Source organism: Manacus candei, unplaced genomic scaffold (genome assembly GCF_025592945.1).
Source record: "Manacus candei isolate 608988 ecotype Guabito, Panama unplaced genomic scaffold, ASM2559294v1 h1tg000037l, whole genome shotgun sequence".
Classification (NCBI taxonomy): Eukaryota; Metazoa; Chordata; class Aves; order Passeriformes; family Pipridae; genus Manacus; species Manacus candei.
Window position 1 is genome coordinate 4169250 of NW_026138085.1, and position 20097 is coordinate 4189346.

A 20097-nucleotide genomic window follows, 5' to 3' on the forward strand; every position below is an offset into this window, starting at 1 on the left:
TCTGTCAGAGGGACACAGCAGCATAGAAGTGATTCTTCTTAGTTATTTTGTATAAAAAGTTTTATTTCCCAAGTGTCAAAGTGTCATTTCTAGAATGGATCGTCCATCCATGCCTAAATCTCAGCCCTTTGGAGGCATATTGGTGAGACATAGAGTGGGCAGTCTGAGTTTATTTATTTAAATAGCTGAAATGTCTTCTGGTGAGTGTTTTCTCTTGATATCCTGCTGGACTGACAGTGATTCTGAGTTAAAGTGCTCCTGACTGAGTGTCCTGGGAAGGGCCAGGGGGTGAGTAGGTTGCAGAATCCCTTCAGAAGACACAGGACATCACTGACTGTAGGCTGCATCTCAGCACTGAGACAAAGGTCTTCTCTCCCTATCTGCTCCCTCCATGTAAAATTTCAGTGTTGACCAGTGACAGATGAAGGTTGTGTGGAACTCACACCTAGTTCACTGGGAACTATGATGTTTTTTTCGTTATTCCCTCCTCAGTTAAGTACCTTTTTTACCAGTGTGTGTCTATCAGATAATCAAAGCAAATTTGGTGGTCTGGCTAGGTATGACCAATTACTTACTTGCTGCTGTATTCCTTCCCCCTTTTTTTATTTAAACTTGTAGCTGGTGGACTCAAATTCATAACCAGCATAATTTTTACAAGCAATGGGGCTTTACATAGAAAACCTGAGCAGCTGTGCCAAGAAAACACACCAGTGCCCACCTCTATTCACAGCCTGCAGGTCACTCATCACCACTCCCCTGTCAGAGCCCCGTGGGGCTCACCTGCCAAGAAGCAGATGCTGTTCCCAAGCAGGCAGAGGGCTGTGAAACCAGAGGCTCTGTGAATCAGAGCTGGTTAAAATCTGTGGCTTCTCATGTGGGAAGAGTTGAAAGAATATAATTTTCTTTTCCATACAATTCCACACATATTACGTAGAGGAGCTTCACATATTTCTTGATACTCTGTCTTCTCCCACATGATTGTCTTGCTCTCCCATTTCATGTGATGTCTTTGGCAAAGACCACTGCTGTCCAAGGCAGGACACTGTGTTCACTAGTGCCTGGACAGGACCTGGCACACATGCTGGTTATGCTGGGACTTGCTCTTTTGGATTTGTTTTTCACATGAAATCCCTCTAGAGTTTCCTTCTAGGGAACATGTTAGTCTCAAAAATTTACTCTGGAGAGCAGCAGATCCCAGCCTGACTGCTTTGCTGGGAAAAGCACTTTGTTGTTTCTGAAGTAATGTTACTTTGAGTAAAAAAAAACAACAACAAACAAGTATCAATGACAGTGCCCATATGTGATGCATGTGAGAAGAGATGAGAGTCATCTGTTCCCAAATATCTCAGGTCTAAATATAAGCAGTGCAACCTAAAAGCTTCCTCAGGACCATTTCAGCAGCTTATTTGTTCCACTATGCAGGGTCTGCTCTTGCTGGAGTGTAAATAAATCAAGTCCAAGTTCTCTCATGATTCTAGAAATGCACTTTAATAACAAAGATGGCAAAACCTTTCAGAGATGATACTTTACTAGGAGAAAAGATAATAAATTATAAGCAGCAACCATTTTTCTCTGCAACCTATGCATATCAGTTTTGTTAAGCTTCAACAGTTAGAAGTTGACATTAGGGTGAATTTTTTTTGCAGTATGGTTTCAATCCAGTTATATTTATCCTAAACATTGACTACATTTTGGTAGGAAGAACTGAAATGAAGCCTTTGAGGTTAGATAATTGATCAAGTGCTTTCCTTCCTCAGAAACACGTTTGTGAGGGCAGATTTTGCAGAGCTCTGTTCCTCGGGTGTCCTGGCCAATGCTCTGTGGGTTAATGCTTTCATGTAGAGACTTCAGAATTGTCAGTGGCTCTGCCTTCAGTGTCACCTTTGCCTTCAAGTGGCTCTCGAGATAGGAGAAAAGTTAAGTGATTGAGAAAATCCAAGTGCTTACTCTGCTGTTTCTCTCAGTTTGGCAGAGGGTCAGGACTGTGATTTCACTCTGGGTACCCTGTTCCCTGTTAAACTCCTCCATTCTGTTCCCAGGCAGGGAGGTTTGACATAGATTTTCACCTCTGGAGGAGAAACTCCTTGGGGGACTCCACGCACCCACCACATTTCTCCTGAGCTTTTTCAAATTAAATGTTCCTGGTGAATCTATGAAACGAAATTTTATGTCCTTTTTTACTACATTCTCTCACCCACATTTTAGGAACTTCACTAGTTCTGAAAGAATTCTTCGATTTGTTTAGTCTAATCATAAAAGTTCCCTGGGAAAATCCCTGGAATTCATTGTGATAGCATAGTGTTTTCCTCTTTAAAAAATGCTTGGCTTTTAACAACAGAAGGCAAAAGCTAAATTCCAGCTTGAGATTTGACCTGCTCTGATGGGAAGCAGATTACACAATTTTAGTGGAAGTAGGAGCATCAGAATTTAAAGGAGGAAAGATTAAACCAAGTCATTGTCACCTGCTGGACGAGGCAATGCTCTGCTTTTTTCGAGGATCAGCAGTTCCAGAGTATTTCCTTTCATAACAACGTGGAGTAGTTGTGGTTATTGTAACAGCAGGTAAACAGCTATATAAAAGGACCAAGTTCTCCTAAGGATACAGGAATAACAAGGGCACTTTACCTTTCCATTTAATAAGAGGGTTTGTATTTGATTCTTAGTTCTGGTATTACAAGGGGAATTATCTCTGTTTTTTATGTTGCAGGGATTTCTAGAAGAGGTAAGAGGTATATTCCCTACATTTGGGGTTGTTGTGGCCTAATTGTTGAAGGCTGAGTTTGGAAAGGAAGACATAAAAATTGCAATTAACGATCACCTGGCCCTGCCAGGGACCAAAATCCACAGCAGGAGTTTCTGGATTTCAGATCTGTGAAGACAAGCTTGGAAATGGGATAATGCTTTATCTGCTGCAAGTTTTACTGGAAGGTCCCAGTGAAAGCAGCCAAGCAAAGTTCATTGGGAGGTGGAGAAAACAGTGTGAAAACCACATAGAAGATTTTCATCATGTGTTCAGATTTTGATGGTGAAGACTGTAAAAATCAGGTCTAAGTGATTTTGAATGACTACAGCCAGACAAACCATGAGGATACGTTTGCTGCAACCCCTCAACCTTTTGAGTGACTTGGAGCCACACTATTTAATCATGTTTTTCAGGGGGAAAACCTGCTGTTATTTTCAGGGGGGCATATCCAAGAGTCTATATTTAACAATATTAATCAATTAACAATTAGTTAATAATTAATTAATAATTAATTTATTATTAACAATATTATTTCCCTCTCTTTAAGCAAGGTTAAAGACTTTAGTCATCTTACTCTTGTCACAGGAGAAGAAAAATAGTGACACAGATTCCTGCTCATACATCTTTCTCCCTGCAATACACGTATAAGCAGTTTTTCTAACCTGCCTTGCATCATAGGCATAGGCAATGATAAAGTTTCAGTCTTTGTCCTCGGGAAAATACTTTTCAAATAATGGGTTTCCTTCTCAGGAATATTTGGTTTTGTTAACCTATCTTCTTTTTTTTTCATTTTATCTGATTATTTTCAATTTAAATCCTCTTCTAGTGTGCTTATTAATTTTCTCCTTAGTAACTCACAATTATTCCCTTTAACATTCATGTCTTTAACTGTCTTAATGTATTGCCTGTGTTTTGTTCTGCATTTTTCCTCCCAATTGGTCTAACTCATTAATTAATCATGTAGCTTTCCTCTCAACAACTTGTTTCCATAGAAATATCTTCCTTGATGCCTAGTAGTATAGTCACAGCTGAAGTTAGATTTCTTGATCTCCTGTGTTAACTCAAGATCATCAGCGAGGAAAAGAGAAAACAATTAATTTGGGATCATACCAAGAGAAAGTCAGAAATGAAATTCCATTCAGTTTTGACTCCTGAAAAGTGTTTGGTGAGGGAGGTGGTAAAAGGGAGTGAGGGGGAGAAAGGAGTGGGGTGATCTCTTGTAAATGTATGGGAAATATGCCAGTGACATAGGAATTAAAATATGCAAGCAGCTTGGCTTTGGTGAGAAGTGACTCCACTGCTTGGCACAGAGCCTGCCTGAAATAACCTCATAACTTGGGGGTTTTGCAGAGTTTTGGTTAAGCATGAGTGAGGGATTTAGCAGCGGCAGGCTCGTTTATAAAAACAATTTATTTTGATCATGCAGAACTTCGTGAAGCTGTTTAAAATGACCCACTCTGGGGTTGTCTTTCACCATATTTGAGCAAGGTGGGATATGTCCAGTTTGGATTCTGGGCACAGAATCCCTGCATGTGCTGACCTACAGTAGGCTGGTGGCTGGGGTTTTGCTCAAAGCTTGTAGTGAAACCCGTCAGAAAGGTTCTGGAGAGCCTTCAGCAAGGGCAGGTGCTTCTGGAGAAGAGGAAAACAACCAACAATGACCATGTGGGGGAAAAAATCCCATTTTCCAGGCTTCGATCCCAAACAGTGACATAAAGTTTGAGGCTTTAGTGACGGTTTTGGGTGGTCCTTGGTGAGCTGCAGAGCTGGGAACTGAAAAGCCCAGGTGAGCAGGAAACATGTTTTCTTGTCATCTTTCCCTCTGACAGGGGAACTTCCACCAGCAGCCCCACAAGTCCCTGGCCAGGCAGCTGGGTGTGGAGGGCTTGGCATGCTGTGAAAACACCCCAATGCCTCTTCAGAACCTGGGTCATCCTTATTCCAGACACCCCTGTGACAACAGTAATTCCTGCTGCAGATGGAGGTGCTAAGGACCAGCTTCTGTGGAGTGTAAACTTACTGTGTGGGGGCTGAACCTCCTCTAGTCAGGGAGATGAAAGGATTCTGTAAGTTTGTGGTACTACAGGATAGAAAAAAATGATCAAAATAGAGGAATGTGATTCCTTCCTGAAAAACCTTTGGGAATCCTTCACTGAGTGCTGTGTCCTACTGAAGTTGTTCACCCCTGAGATTTCCTGTGAGCCTGTTCTTGATCCCATGCAACACTGGGAACTTTGATGGTAGTTTACTGTTAAAGAGAGAGAAAAATGAGCATTTTAGGGTTATGTAGTGTCATTTCATTGGAAATGCCCAAAGGAAAATGGGTGGGAAACAGAACCTGCAGGCTCCAGTTGGAGCATTTCTATCGTATGGGAGCAGTCTACTGATGTTATCCCCAGATTTAAATTATACATTCTGCCTCCCTAACCCAAGCACATAGCTGAGAATTTAATCAGAGCAGGGTGTGTACTTTATATATGGCTTTGGGTGGGTCTGGCAAAAAGCATTTTCTTGGCTAATCACAGTTAACACCATATATCACACTACCTTCATTTCCTTTGTATTGTGTCACTCAGTGCCAATATCAAACATCTTCTTTATTGTGCTGTACAAATTGTCCATTTAGGAACCAATTGCACAAAAATAAATCATAATCTCTGCAAATTTTGCATTTGTTTGTTATACAGAAAACTAATGATAATGAAACACGCCCATAAATTTTAACTTCATTAGGGTATAATATTCCTAAATAAGACTTGGTAAAAGAGGAAAAAAAGCATTATTTCACTTCTTAAGTTGTCATTTAGGGAAGAAAAAAACCAAAAATCAAAACCAACCCCATCCAGAAGAATTCTTATTTTAAATAGAAAATTTTTGATATGCCACTTCATTCAATTTCTTGGTTTTCCATCTATGTTTTAAGGTCCAAACTGTAAGAGCCTAAACATTACAAGAAGTTGTCCTACAGAAATTTGGAAACTGGTCTGGTTTCCTGGAGCAGTTCATTGAGTTTGAATTATCTGTCAACCCCTGTAAGTGAACAGAGCATCCCACCCTTCTGTCTGCCCTATAGAACTGTATCCTGACAGTCCAGTAGACATAAAATTATTAGAGATTTAAAGTTGACTTCTGGGAAAATAATTTTAAATGTATTAATAATAATTTTAAATGTATTAATACTTCTGATATGTTCTTCTGAGACCAGCCTATGTGACACTCTGTACCTGTTGACTATTCCTGCACAATGACTGTTCAGGCTGATCATGTTTTTTTATTAGATTTTGTACTGCATCATTAAAAGCAGAAAGTCAAATCACAGCAGCAATGAACTACAGCAAAAGCAAAGAAACCGAGCCTGTTTCAGAGGTCCCAAAGCACAATCATATGTTTTTAGCACCCAGATCTGTTGCTTAAATGCATGTGAATTTTTGAGACCACAAACTATTTTTTGTCTAGACTAAGCCCATGTAAGCAAAATTAAAGCACAGGTTCTGTCTGTTCCATGAAAACCATCGTGGCAAGGGTCGTCTCTGTAAAACAACAAGCACATTGCACGGCCGGGTGGCAGTCGATCTCGGGAATCAGATCACTTGTAAGGATGAATCCCAGCTCTGCTCTGTTCCCTCTGTGCCCCTGGGCACAGCATCTCCCAGGCGGGATGCAGTTATTTCCCGATTTTTTGTGTGCAGGGTAGACGCAGCACTGCTCTAGGTATTTGTTAGGAAGGAAAAAGTGGAAAAGTAGCTAATTTAGTAAAACTTTGAGGAATGACGTTGGCAAAACTTTAAAACATCGAGGTGAGCCAGGAGGTGTTGATGATTTGCCTTCAGGTTCTGCTTCGCTCTGAACGGGGGGCACTGGGGATGGGGTGGCGGCTCCGTGCAGCGGGTACAGGCAGGGACCTCTGCCAGGGGCAGGCAGGGACCTGCGGGACACCCCTCCTGCGGCATCGGACCGAGCGGGGACAGGAAGCAGGGACACGGAGGACACGGAGGACACGGAGCGGGGACACGGAGCGGGGACAGGGAGCGGGGACACGGAGCGGGGACACGGAGCGGGGACAGGGAGCGGGGACAGGGAGCGGGGACACGGAGCGGGGACAGGGAGCGGGGACAGGGAGCGGGGACACGGAGCGGGGACACGGAGCGGGGACACGGAGCGGGGACAGGGAGCGGGGACAGGGAGCGGGGACAGGGAGCGCTCCACGGGGAAACGGAGCAGGGACACGGAGCAGGGACACGGAGCGGGGACAGGGAGCGCTCCGCGGGCGCGGAGCCGGGGCGGGCGGGGCTATCCCGGGCGGGGCTCGGGCCGGGGCTGCGGCACAGGGGGATGGTCCCTGCCCGGAGCAGGGCGGGCCCGCACCGGAGCCGAGCGGCGGCAGCGGCGGGAGCGGCCGCGGGGCTGCGGCAGATGACATCCCCCGGAGAGGATCCAGGTGGGTTCTATGGCAGATGACATCCCCCGGAGAGGATCCAGGTGGGTTCTATGGCAGATGACATCCCCCAGTTAGGGTCCAGGTGGGTTCTATGGCCACTGACATCCCCCGGAGAGGATCCAGGTAGGTTTTATGGCCACTGACATCCCCTAGTGAGGATCCAGGTGGGTTCTGTGGCCACTGACATCCCTCAGTAAGGGTCCAGGTGGGTTCTATGGCAGATGACATCCCCAGGCGAGGATTCATGTGGGTTCTATGCCAGATGATGTCCCCAGGTGAGGATCCAGGTGAGTGCTGCTGTTTCCTACTGCTGCTTTGTTAGTGTGACAGCAGCTCCCAGGCTGTCCACACTTTGGATCATGCTCTTCCAGTAGCTGCTGGGTTTACTTCCTAGCCAGATGCACTTGGAAAGTGCTGAGTAGATTTCCTGACTTTGCTGTCTATCTTTGAATATCAACAAGCTCCACCAGGGTACAGTGGCCCAGTAAAAGTTTGTCCATTGCCCTGGGCTCAGCAGCTGTCAGCAGGCTCAACACAGTCTTATCAGGGCCAATAAACCAGCTCGCTTTTAGATGTAACAACTTACTGGGCAGTCTCTGTTGGGTTAAATAGTTCTTTATGCATTGGTTGAACCTGTATCACACAGTGGTATTATTAGCATTTTGTGTAATTAAGGAAAACTTACTGCTACACGATGAAAGAGCGCAGACAATTAGGTTGTGTTGGGTTTTTTTACTTCTGTGCTAGAGGTTTACTGGTGTTGGCTCTAGTGGAAGTGAGCAGTTACCCTCCCTGCTACAGTTCCTCCTAGGAATCTTGCATCAAGTGTTTCTCAATCACGTACAAGGGTCCCGTGAAAAAACATCCATAAGGAGCTTCTGCGTCAGAGAAATGTGGGATCGGTTCCTGTTTTTTAGCCAGCAGGGCCAAGTCATGGAGAAGCAACATATCTGGGGTTAGATTGCAGGGAGATAAATCCCCTCTCTTGCCCCACTTACTTGGATGAGGATTTTCCAGTGTGGATTGGAAATTAGAGAGTTATACTCTCCTAAATTGATGTGAGTTAGACACCTAACTCCTTTGAGCCCTCTGAAATTCCTGTGGAGCAAACACTACCTTCTCTAACTTACATGGAAGCAATTAAAAGATCAGCCAGCACTGACAAGCTACTTAATGTGGTCTGCAAAGAAAAAGGTTTTAAACTTCTCTGAGTCCTAGAAACCAAAATGGGAGGCAAATGACAAGGACCTGAGTAAGACCCTTAATATCAGCTTGGGAGTCCTGGTAATCAGCTTGGGGAGCTGAAGCCAAGGAGCTGGATAAAGATGCAATTAAGGTTGCCACAAAGTTCTGAGATACATTGCAGTTCCCAGCTGTGATAACTGAAGAGTTGGCTGCAGTTCCAAAACACCAGCATGATAGTAAAGTAGGAATGAAAGGACAAATATCTTGGCCTTTTCATCTTCCAGACATTTATGTTCACTATCTGCATGGAGCCTAAATTATCCTGGCTGAATTCCAAGCTATAATCTTTTTTTTTCTCTTCCTTGAGTGGGCTAGCTAAGTACTATTAGGCTTTGATATTTTGCATTGCACAAGGGAAAGTAGAATAAACACTGCCATTTATTTATGATCCATCTTAGCTTTTTGAGAGTTTGACGGTTTTACAAGTCCCTGAATGCTTATCCTGGTCAGTGCAAACACCCTGCTTTGAAAGCATCGTGTTTGAGCGTTCAAGATGGAGACAACATGTTCTGACTCTTTTTAAGTAAGAGGAGATAACATAAATAAAAGCAGTTCTTGAAAATCCAGCCTCAGGTATAATGCAGCTCTGAACATCCCGCAGAAATCAGAGTTCTAGCACTGCAAATGCATTTTTCACAGTGTGTATAGAATGAAATAGCTCATTAGCAGCTGTGGGGAAGATACACCAATTTGTATAGCTCTGGGAAGATGCACAAACCAGAAAGATGTAATGGGAAAATCACAATTTTGTCTTCAAATGGAACCCGAAAAACCCTTGTTGCTTCCCCCACTGGCAGCAGAACCAGCAATGACAGGATCTAAGGCAGTGTGTGAGGGACCTGCCAGCTCACAGCTGATGGCTCATGAGCTGGAGGAAAAATGTGATGCAGAGTTTGACATGTGGCTGCCAAGCATTCATGGGGCTTGTTGACTCCAGGACTGGAGAGGCTGAGAGGGACAATTTGGGATTGTTGGTGATGAGAGGAGGCAGCAGCACCTCCCCAGGCTGTGGTACATCAAGCAGGTTTTGAGGCATCTGCTTGTCTGTGGCTGTTGAGGAGGATTCCTGCCACGTGGAGAAAAAAAAATGTTCTTCCTATATAATGACAGAAATTGAGAAAGAGCAACATTCTTTGGATTTTTGCCTGTTTCATTCCAGAGTGATGTAAAATGTAGTCGAAGTGAGGAGTCAGTCCTACCCTCTGTTCTGTTCTCTTGTCTGCACGTGGCTCTGTGCTGGGCATGTTGAGAAATCAGCTCCTTTCCACAAGCACCACACTTGCGTCCCACAAAAAAGGGCATAAATAGGATCCTGCAGTAACTAGTGCTGCAAACAAGCAAGAAAACCTCTCAAACTGTTCTGCTTCCTGGCATGGTTTTGGAAGGTGTTCAGGCTGAAATATAAATCCCTTTAACTAATGAAGTCCTGATCACCATTTGATTCCTACCTGTCAAAACTGGAAAACTATTTTGGACGAGGATAGAAGTAAAACATGTACTATGGGTTTTGAAAACCTGATTAGAAATTGCTTTGAGAGACCTACAGTTAGACACCTCTGTGAAAAGGGATACATTTAGGTGAAGGTTTCACACCAGACTGAGCTCCCTGGTTACTGCCAGCTGGGGTGGGCAGGGCATGTTCCCAAATTTCTCCCTGCACATACCCACCACTACCCTTGTCCTGCCACTGGAGCTCATCAGAACATGTGATAGCAGATTCAGAAAGATAAAACATCGCAAATTTGACCTTACAAAAAAAAAAAAAGTGACTAGTTTCCTGCTGTTTTGGCTGATGGAACCTCCTGGCATAGGCTCAGGGTGATGGTGAGGAGCAGTAGGAAGTTGGGGAAAGGAAAGGAAGAAATCTCCTGCTTTGGCAGTAGGTCTGTGCAGCTGGAAGTCACACTGCATCCTGACAGTAAGGTTTGCTGTGCTTATGCTTTCAAACAGAAATTTGTATCCTCCTATTTTATTTAGAGAGAGTATTTTTAAGAATTTGAAGTACACTTTGACACTCTTTAGCTGAAGTTTGTGATCATCTCATAGAAAGGCTGAGTGGCCTGTTTGATATACAGCTCACTGGTTTCAGTTGTTGCCTCTTCCTTGTTGTAAGGAAAGTGCTACTTCTTGTGAGGAAAACTTCTCAGACAGAATGCCCAAATTTCAGCACAGATGTCTTTTCTTTATTGCAAACAGTCCTGTTAACACTGATGTTCATTACGACAGGGATTAATACACCTTGTAGCATCTGCTTTCTAAGTACCTGAGGAGTCTGGGTGCTCCAGCCTGCAAACAGGACAGTGCTCAGAACACAGTTTTTTCAGGGGGAACACAGTTTTTTAGCCCAAGTGGATGAAGGAGAGGTGTCACAGCCAAGCTGATGGGGATACTGGGGCTCTGGGGAGGAGGGTGCAGGGGAGCAGAGGCAGCATCCCAGTGGGGAACAAGGGGCAGCAGCTGTGGAGGGCTGGTGTGTTGGGGTTGCTGGGACAGGCAGGCTGGGGCACAGCCAGCAGTTTGAGTGCTGTTTGCAGTGGGACTGGGCTGAACCTTCAGCACAGAACGTACCTGTGTAACACAGGACAGCCAGAGGGTGACACAGGCCCTGTGCTGTGCCTTGTTTCTCATAAACATCTGGTAGTAACCTACCACCCGTAGCCCATGGGTAAATAGCTGGCTTGGCATGGAAATGTTGCTGGCAGCCTCTATTCTAAGGATATTAAGCTTTGCAGGTGTTTTTTTCATCTGCTTAATTATGAAATCAGTTCAGGAGAGGGAGATGACACATTTAGGTTACTCTGCTATTTCAGTTGTACAGATAGCACCCAAAAGATGTTAAAAAAATGTCATGCTCTTGTAGGACATCCAATTCACAGGCAGATGTGCTGTGATATTTGGGGGTGCTGCTCCAAATTGCTTTCTGAAGGCTCCCCCATTTCTTTCCTCTCCAACAAGGATCTGACCTAACATCAAGAAGGACTACACAGTTTCTATCAGCTTGGGTTTATCAGCACATTGATTCTAGAAATTAGTTTGTAAACCTGCAAGATTCTTTTGCAGTTACAGTGTGACTGCAGAAATGGGAAATCAAACTCTAACCAGGCAGAGGGGCTGGTTGGGAAGGGGCATTTCATCATGTGAGGCAGAGCAGACAGGATGTGAATTCAAGCTTGGAATGGGTCCTCACAAATGGCTCATCTATACTATTTGTCTTGCCAAAAATATAGTGTGAGGGTCCTTTCAATAGCCCCAAAGAGGCTTCAAGAAGATCATCTCTGCTTTGCATGAGGAATCTTTATTTAGGAAACTGAACTTTGGCTGTTTTTCAAGGCATGCCTTAAAGCCTCATGCAAGTTGCCAGGGCTGTGGTTGCCACTTCAGCCCCTCCCTGTTATAAGCAGGGCTTTAAGTGTCTGTGGCACGTTTATAGCAGCTGCTGCCCAGGGTGGGTATGTTGGTGTCACCCATCAACCTACTCATGATTATTGCTCTTCTTTTACGTCTCTGTGACTTTTATTTGTAGAACTCTCCATCAAGGGAGATGGGGAGCTTCATCTGCATTTTGCCATTACTGTCTGATGAGCTTGTCCTTCATGCTGCACGTGCCATAAAAGCAAAGCAGTCCTGCATGTCAGTGCTGAGTATGGCCCTATGGAGAGCAACTACTTTTCTTTGAGTAATTATTTCTTTTTTTTTTTTTTTATTTCCTCCTCTCATATTCATTATCATAGTAATACAGGCTGGTCTGGGAATTTCCTTTCACCACAGTAAAATTCCTAGCCATCCATTATCCCTTTATGATTTCAATTTCCAGTAGGAAGAGGCAGCATAGAAGCCACTGAAATGTGGAGGTATCAGTAGGACATTTTTGGTGGTTATTTTAGCAATGAATAATCACATAAAATCTAATGGCAGATAATTTATAGAATCATATAATGTTTTGGATTGGAAGGGGTCTTAAAGATTATCTAATTCCAACCCCTTGCCAGAGACAGGGACACCTTTCACTATCCCAGGTTGCTCCAAGCCCCATCTAACCTGGCCTTGGACACTTCCAGGGATGGGGCAGCCACAGCTTCTCTGGGCAGCCTGTGCCAGGGCATCACCACCCTCACAGCCAAGAATTTCTTCCTAACATCTAATCTAAACCTCCCCTGTGACTGTGAAAAGGTACCTTAAAAGGCATGAAGATTTATGTTAGCACAGAAGATTCCCCCAGCTCCTGTGTCCTTGTCCTATGGAAAAGGCCACCTGTAGGTGTGAATTTTCAATCATATTCATTGAAAATGTCACCACCAGGTGCAAAATATTTTTCTGCCTGTTCTTATTTGCATCACAGTTGAGGGCTTGGTTTGCTCTAAAAATGGAGTTGTCCTTTTAACGTGCTGGGAACTGGGGAATCTGCACAGCCACTGTCTGTCTGAGCTCAGGGGAGCTGTGCATGGGCCAAGGTCTGGAGTTAGGACAGCTGTAGTTTCCCCACACTGAGATGACTGAGTGAGTTCACTGGGCTTTTCTATGTGAAAATCACTTTGTGAAGACTTTTGGTGTTGAGTGGTCACCCTCCTGGCTCTTTTCTAAAGATTGTTTTCTTTCATTTATTTTTTTTTGCTCTGCTGGTCTTTTTCAGCCCCCTCTCTTGGTATTCTGTAAATGCTGTGTTGTGGTGAAGATTATGATAAATTACAGCACTAAGTATAGTAATAAATGTTGGCATAATCTATATAGGCTGTTGTGGAAGAAATTAGTTTCTCTTCTGCAGTTTGAAAAAAAAAAAAAGGAGCCATGCATCTGTTTAGTGTAAAAACATCCTTGTCTTCCTGTGGTTTAACTTTATTCTCAGATGAAAAAGCCACAGAGCTTTGCACAGGGAAGCCTGTTTTATGGATGGCATTGTCCAAAATAATCAAGTGATAATGGAAACAATTTAAAGTTTGGAAGTAGAACATTAAAATCATGGAAGTTGTGCAATTTCTTTGTGAGATTCTACGATGTGTTGCACTGGTGACTTACAACTGAGAAGTTTGAGCAAAGCAAGCAGGGAATTTGAACAGGTATGTATGTCAAGTGCTTTGGAATCCTAATCTGTGAGTGTATGTGTAAAGAAAATAGTTTTAAGGAACAAGCCTAGCCTATCATGCTACCACTTTAAGGTGCTTTAAAAACATTTCTCTCTAATAAGCATACTTGATTTTAAGGTAGTTTAAAAACGTTTTTTCAGAGGGGTCTTTGCCTTTAGGTTGGTGTCTGTTGTGGCATGATCTGGAGTGCACACAGGCTTACAGAAAGTGTATATGGGAACTCTCTCCTCTTCCACAGAGCCAGTAATTTCTAGTATTGGCAGAGCTTAGAGCCTGATGGCATGCACTCATGCTGACCTGTTTGTGTTTTTGAGGAATCTGGTGAGTGCTCTGTGAGTTTCTGAAGTTATATTCTGCTCTGCTCTTGTGGGAATATTACAGAACTGGCCATGGGGCTCTAGGAATTGTCACAAAACGAGCAGTTAATTCTTGACATCTGCAGTGCTGCTGGGACTGCCAAGTTGTGTAGGTAGTTGGCAAGGAAATAAATATTGATAGACCCTAGCAACAGGTACTCCTGAGAACTCTTGTTCTGGGAATGCTTAGGCCGTGTCCAGTGTTATTAACGTTGTGATATCATTTTAAGTTTATTTATAGGGTCTGTTTGTGTCTTATCACCATCTCTCAGAGCTGGAATGCACGAAGGGGCTTTGCTGCGCCAGGGCAGAGTTGTGTGTTCTGCACCTTCCCTGGTGACTCATTTCAACATGTAACAGATGCTCCACTGCCCACACCTCAGGGGTAGCTGATGTGCACCCATGTGTATCTCAAGTATGTGCTCATATCTAGAATCTCATATGTTTGCTTACCCATCCTATGGTGGGATGGCTGCTCTGGGGCCATGTAAGTGAGTTGGATACGAGGATTTATTCCTTTTTAGTGACATCCTAACAAAGCACTAATATACAAGATCCTCGGAGAATCCACCAGGTAAAATGAGCTCACACTGTGAGAGCACTAACACGAACAACTGTGTGTTCTCCTTGCAGAAATTGAAGCCAGAGAAGCCTGTGACTGGCTGAGGGCTGCCGGGTTTCCCCAGTATGCTCAGCTCTTTGAAGGTATGATCACAGACACTTGGCAAGCAGCTGACACTGAACTCGAGTGGAATTGTTCACATAAATAATATATTTCAGAACCTGACAGTTTTGATGGAAGCACTTCCAAATTCTGTCATATGTTCATGCAAATCTTCAGAAAAATAGTAAAGCTCTTGCAGAAGGGACATCTCGTCAGGGACTCAGTAGAATTCTGTAAAGGAGCAAATCTTTCCTGGTTTCCTTTTCTTGTAACTCAGACAAATCTCTGCTTTTGTGATTTTTAGTTGCTTATAATTTTCTCAGGCTCTTTTACTTGTAATGCTGGAGTATTTTTCTGACCACTGATTGCAACCAAAACTCCTCCAAGGCTCTCCAGCCTGAGCCAGATTGCTTTATTGGTGTATTGAAAAAGAATGATGGAAAAATCATCTTGCAATCATAAGCGTTTAAAACTGATACTCAGCAGCAGCCAGCCAGAAAAAAAAAAAAAAGCAATTTAAGCATGTTTTTCATGTCATTAAATCTACAAAGAATGCTTATTTCTTGTGGGGGAGGCATGGATTTATTAAGAACTTGTATAGCTTTCAGGGCACACTTGTACTTATACCTTAAAAGAGTTCTTCTTTGAAATATGTTTATTGTTACAAACAATAAATGTAACAAGAGGTAATTTATTTTTAAGAGGGATTTTATCAAAGAACCAAAGTTCTTTTAACCAAAGTTAAAAGAACCAACAGTGACTTCTGCCTGCTGTCATTCTCACCTCCCCCGATCACTGCAAAATTAAAAATTCGAAGCCAAGCCACAGAGCTGGATTTGAAAGCTGTATGCTATGAAACATGCTGCCTCATGGCAATGCTTCCTGTCTGACTACAGCAGAGTTTATTCTACAAGATGTCTGTTGGAAATGTACACTGCCATGCTTCTGGAAAATGAATCCCCTGCATCCCCTCGCTGCTTATGCAGTGTAATTTACAGACTGGGAAAAGTAAGCTTAAAAAAGTAAGCCAAGAAAATGCTTAGTGCATCTTACTGGTTCCCTCATCTGCAAGGTTAGATCTCAGAAGCTGAAACACTCAGCTGGTGGATCGATCAGCTTCCAGCTCAGCTTGATTTGTCAGACTCATTGCAGCTCATGAGCGTGTGTCATGTGCTGAACATCACCAGCACAGAGCTCGTGTGAAATACTCCCTGTTCTGCACCTGAAGGTGCAGAGGACCAAACCAAAGCTAAACTTTGTTTTGTATTTCCTGCCTATGGCACTGCAAGCTCCTGGAAAAGCAGGAGTGTTTGTCTACCAGTAACTAACAGCAGCAAGCAGATCCCTGCATTTATTCTACTTGCTCTAAGGAACTAACCCTCACTTACTCGAAGGACCTTTGCATGAATATATAGCTGTAAAAATAGGTTTAGATTCCTTTCCCGCGATGAATAATGTTGCAAAATTGAAAGTCTTTGCAATTAAAACTCGGATTTCAGATTCAACTTCTTTGTTACAGATATGCAGTTTCCCATTGATGTAAAAACTGTAAGGAAAGATCATGAATTTTTAGATGGAGATGCGATTGAATCACTCTTCAGGTAAACATGAATTATGAGTCACCTTTAACACCTCCAGGCCCCACAGTTATTTGTCATTCCTTTTTCATGCCTTTGTTTTTGTCAGAAACTAACAAAGTCACTCGTTCTGTGAGTGAAGGAAATCACTCAAGCACATGGTTTAGTACCAGTGAAGTTGGTTGTTTTAAGAATTTAAAAGTGAAGTAACCATGTGTCTGCACATCTCCAGCCAAGATCTTGGGGATGTTATGCTGAGCATCAAATCTGTCTTTTCTGTAACGTGAGATGTCTGCAGGCTGAGAAAAAAATAATCAGTTCCCTGCAAGCATAGCAGGCTGCTCTCCAGGATCACGTATAACAGAGTGCAGGAATTTCCTCTGACTGGCCAAATTCTGTTCCAGCAGATAAACAGAAAAAATTGTATGCACAAGATTCCTTCTTTTTTTCCTGAGTGAGAAGCAAAGGTATTGATTTGAAACTATTGTTTTGCCACAGCTGTTCAGAGCACACAAGTGAAATTACACTGTCAGGGCAAAGTCAAACCCTCAGCCCTTTGGCCTTTCCCCGTGGAGGAGTGCCAGGGTAGTGTGAGACATTCTGCTTCATTTCACACCACAGTTACTGAAGCCTTCTCGTGGTGGGATTGTTCAGCAGAGTTCCTGTAGCAGAAATTAGAATTTCTACCTCTTAAGGGGACTGGAAAATTCCTCTCCTGGCAAAGTGTTTTGGTCCTTTTCTGTCCCGTCAGGTCACCTGAACTCAAATTCTGCACCAAGAGGAATTGTTCACATTTACACCTCCAAAGCACAGCAGACACTCGAGAAATTTAAGTATATTTTGTTGCTTGTTATTACTTCTGTCCTGAGTGCTCCTTGGAGGCTCTGTGTGTGCCTCCTGTTGTTTGGCATTTAAGTGACTGACTGTTTTGGGACCTTTTTGATTCCACAAGCTTTAATTAAAATCATAGATAATAAAGTCCTTCCAAGGAATTAGTGCCTTCATTTATTTAAAAAATTATTTTTTAAGAAGCCCACTCAGAGTTTCAAAATCTTAAATCAGCAGACAGTTTTTCACAACCATTAAAGCTAATAATATGATTTTTTAAATTAAAATATTAATTATTGTTGTCTTCTCTAGTTTTAACACAGCAAAACTGGGAGTGTGAACATCATGGGGTTGTTACTGGTGCTGGTTTTGGCAAAATGTAGGAGGAACCTCTAAAAGAATGTCAGTCTTGGACCCCAATAATGAAGACACTGTGGTAGAAGATCACAGCTGTACTGGCACATGTTCATTTTCAAGAAATAAAATAGTTTAAATTTAAAACTTCTGTGTTTTCTCTCCTGCCCCAGACGGCTGAACACGTTGAACAAGTGTGCGTCAATGAAAGTGGAGATAGGCCGTCAGAGGAAACGGGTATGTCTGTAAAGCACAGTCACTGTTCTCACTAAAAATGTGTCCAGCTACTGCATCAAAAACCTGGGTCTGGATTAGCCATTTCTAAACTTTCCCTTTTATTCTCTTCCGTCCTGCAAAGCTTTTTCTGCTTTTCTGCTGAAAAATACGAGGATGGAGGTTGAAATTACGCATTTATCAGTTTGTAACTTTGTAAGGTAGGTTAGGAGTGGGCTTGGAAGCAGTTTTAAAAATTGATTTGGCACATGTTACTGTCCAATTTGATCAGCTGATGGTCCCACCTCAACGTGTCTATCATTGCTTTCCTAAGCAGTTTCACACCTTATTTAAGTCCTGAAAGTGAAATTTCACTCTTACTGAGTAAGCAAAGAAATTAAATAGACATCTCAAGTGTTCAGCCAGTAGAAGATGGGTGGGGTTTAGCTGGGCTGGTTTTGTCCTCTCCCACAAAAAGTTCTGCAACTAAAACAAAGTGATGGTCACAGCTTGGCTGGGCAACACCAGGACTGCAAAGCCTCTGAGGTACCGTGGATTAAGTGCAGGATTAGCAAGAAAATAATGCCATCTTCTGGAAAAATGTCTAGTTTTTTGGAAAGTTCCACTCTGTCATTAGGAATGAATGGGGCAAGAGAGAGCCCACAGAGAAGAGACATTTTGCTATCCCAGTGTTCCCTTGGAATGGGGACAATAGAGCAACTGGGGCAGTCAGGGGAGGCTGAGGAGTCCAAGAGGGTGCCACAGATATTGATGCTGCCACAGTCCCACAGCCAAACACTTCTTTACCTGAAAATGAATGGATTTTGGCCATCAGAGTGTTTGATTTGTTTGGCTCTAGGAAAGGCCATGTAAATTCAATAAAATTATCTTTCAAATGCTTTAGATTTGCCACACCCCAGGATTTTTCACCCTTAGAGCAAATCTGTCACCTTTTCCTGTGGTAAACTTCCCAGATCTGTCAGTGTGCCTCAGAGTCATTTGTCAGCATGTTTTTCAGCTAACTCAGGGCAGCCCTTCAGTGAATGAATGGTCACATTTCCATGTGTTGATCTTGGGGGTTTTGGAGGTAGGCAGAAAATTTAAGTCTCCTTTTTTGGTTAATTTATTTTTTTATTTTTTTTTTTGTAATTTAAAATTTGCCAAACATTGACCTTGAACTGTATTTTTTTTTCCCCCCTTCTAAGAGTGATGATTCTGAAGATGATGAACCCTGTGCAATAAGCAGCAGGTGGGCTTATGAGAGGTGCAGTCAGAGGTGGTCTCGAATCGAGAGCCTGGAGGGTTTCCCAGCAGAGGGAGGTGCCAGTGCCTCACTCCCAGGCAGTCCAGTACTGAAGATCATCAGCAAGGAGGACAGTGTCTTCCTGGATCATGGAGAGAAGCACGATGTGTCCTCAGTTCACAGCACCAGCAGTGCTGACAGTGACACTGTGAGCTCCCCAAAACCTTTTGAAGATGTGGAAACCAGCACGAGTTCCTCGAGGTGTTCCTCAATTAAGGTACCTGCACTGGACTCTACTTTCAGTTGTTCTCTTCCCCCCAGTGAATTTTTAAATAACACCAGCGAGCAAAAGCTTTTGGATAAGTCGCCATCTAAAAAGAGGAAGAGCCTTCTAAAGAAAATGGAGAAGCTGCACTTAAGGAGCTGCAACTTAAGGAGTGGTCAGTCAAAGGCCAAGCCCACAATAAGTGAACCTGTTCTTCTAGAAGGGCTTAGTGAAGAAAAGATGAAGATGCTGAACTGTGTGAATATTTCTGACCTCTCTGGCATCCAAACAAAGGACAATTCTTCCTTTTCTCCCCAGAGTCACAGCAGCAGCAGTCAGTCTGGAAAGAGCAGCACAGTGAGCACTCCAAGTCCTGGTATAAAACCAGGCAGCCCCTGTGAGGGAAGGGGGATGTGTGCAGAGCACACAGACTCCAGCAAGCTCTTGCTGTGGAATGACCTATCTCAGCAAAACCTGAAAAATGACATGACATTACAAAAATCTCAGATGTTTCAAATACCACAAGGCCATAAACCTGGCACCTTCCCCACAGCACTTACAGACAGCTCCCTCTCTCCAGCAGACAACTCTTCTGTCAACTGGAGAACTGGGAGTTTTCATGGCTGCAGGAGAAGCCGGAGCAGAAGCGGTTCCAAGGAGCCCAAAGCCCCCAGGAGTCCCCTTTCAGGCTCCTGTAACAGGCTAAGTGTGTATGACAACATGCCCAATATGGACCTTGACAACCTGGAGGCGACACAAGTCGGTGATGATGATGTTTTCTCAGAACTGAACAATGTTATAGCAGATGTCAACGGCCTCAAAAAGTTGGTTGATCAGTGGACAGAGAACTTCTCAGATGATGGAGATTCTGACTTTGCCAGTGACTTGACCTCTTTGTGTCCATCCTCCCCTAAAGAAAGCTCTCTTGAAACGGAGGGCTCAGAAGACAAGAGAGCAGGGGACACTAGGGGAGAGAGCAGCTGTGGCCTGGGCAAGGAGATTGGCTCTGCAGATCTGACATACATCACAGACTCTAAAAAGGCCAACAGGTCAGCCATCCTTGGGTTTCCCCTTGATTCTGGCCACTCAA

The 20097-nt window shown here is 43.5% G+C and overlaps 1 protein-coding gene across 4 annotated transcripts in view; it reads left to right on the forward strand.

Moving 5' to 3' along the window:
* The window catches only part of LOC127473636 (rho GTPase-activating protein 7-like), a 54277-nt gene that overhangs the window by 25380 nt on the left and 8800 nt on the right, over window positions 1-20097 (forward strand). For 2 of the 4 annotated variants that reach the window (XM_051793497.1, XM_051793500.1), the window contains exons 2-5: window positions 14497-14568; window positions 16047-16128; window positions 17460-17523; window positions 18705-20056. In XM_051793497.1, the coding sequence (XP_051649457.1) occupies window positions 14497-14568; window positions 16047-16128; window positions 17460-17523; window positions 18705-20056 (1570 nt within the window). Of the gene's footprint in view, window positions 1-7109; window positions 7223-14496; window positions 14569-16046; window positions 16129-17459; window positions 17524-18704; window positions 20057-20097 lie in introns of those variants that run through there. The other 2 variants (XM_051793499.1, XM_051793498.1) reach the window with 2 other exon arrangements.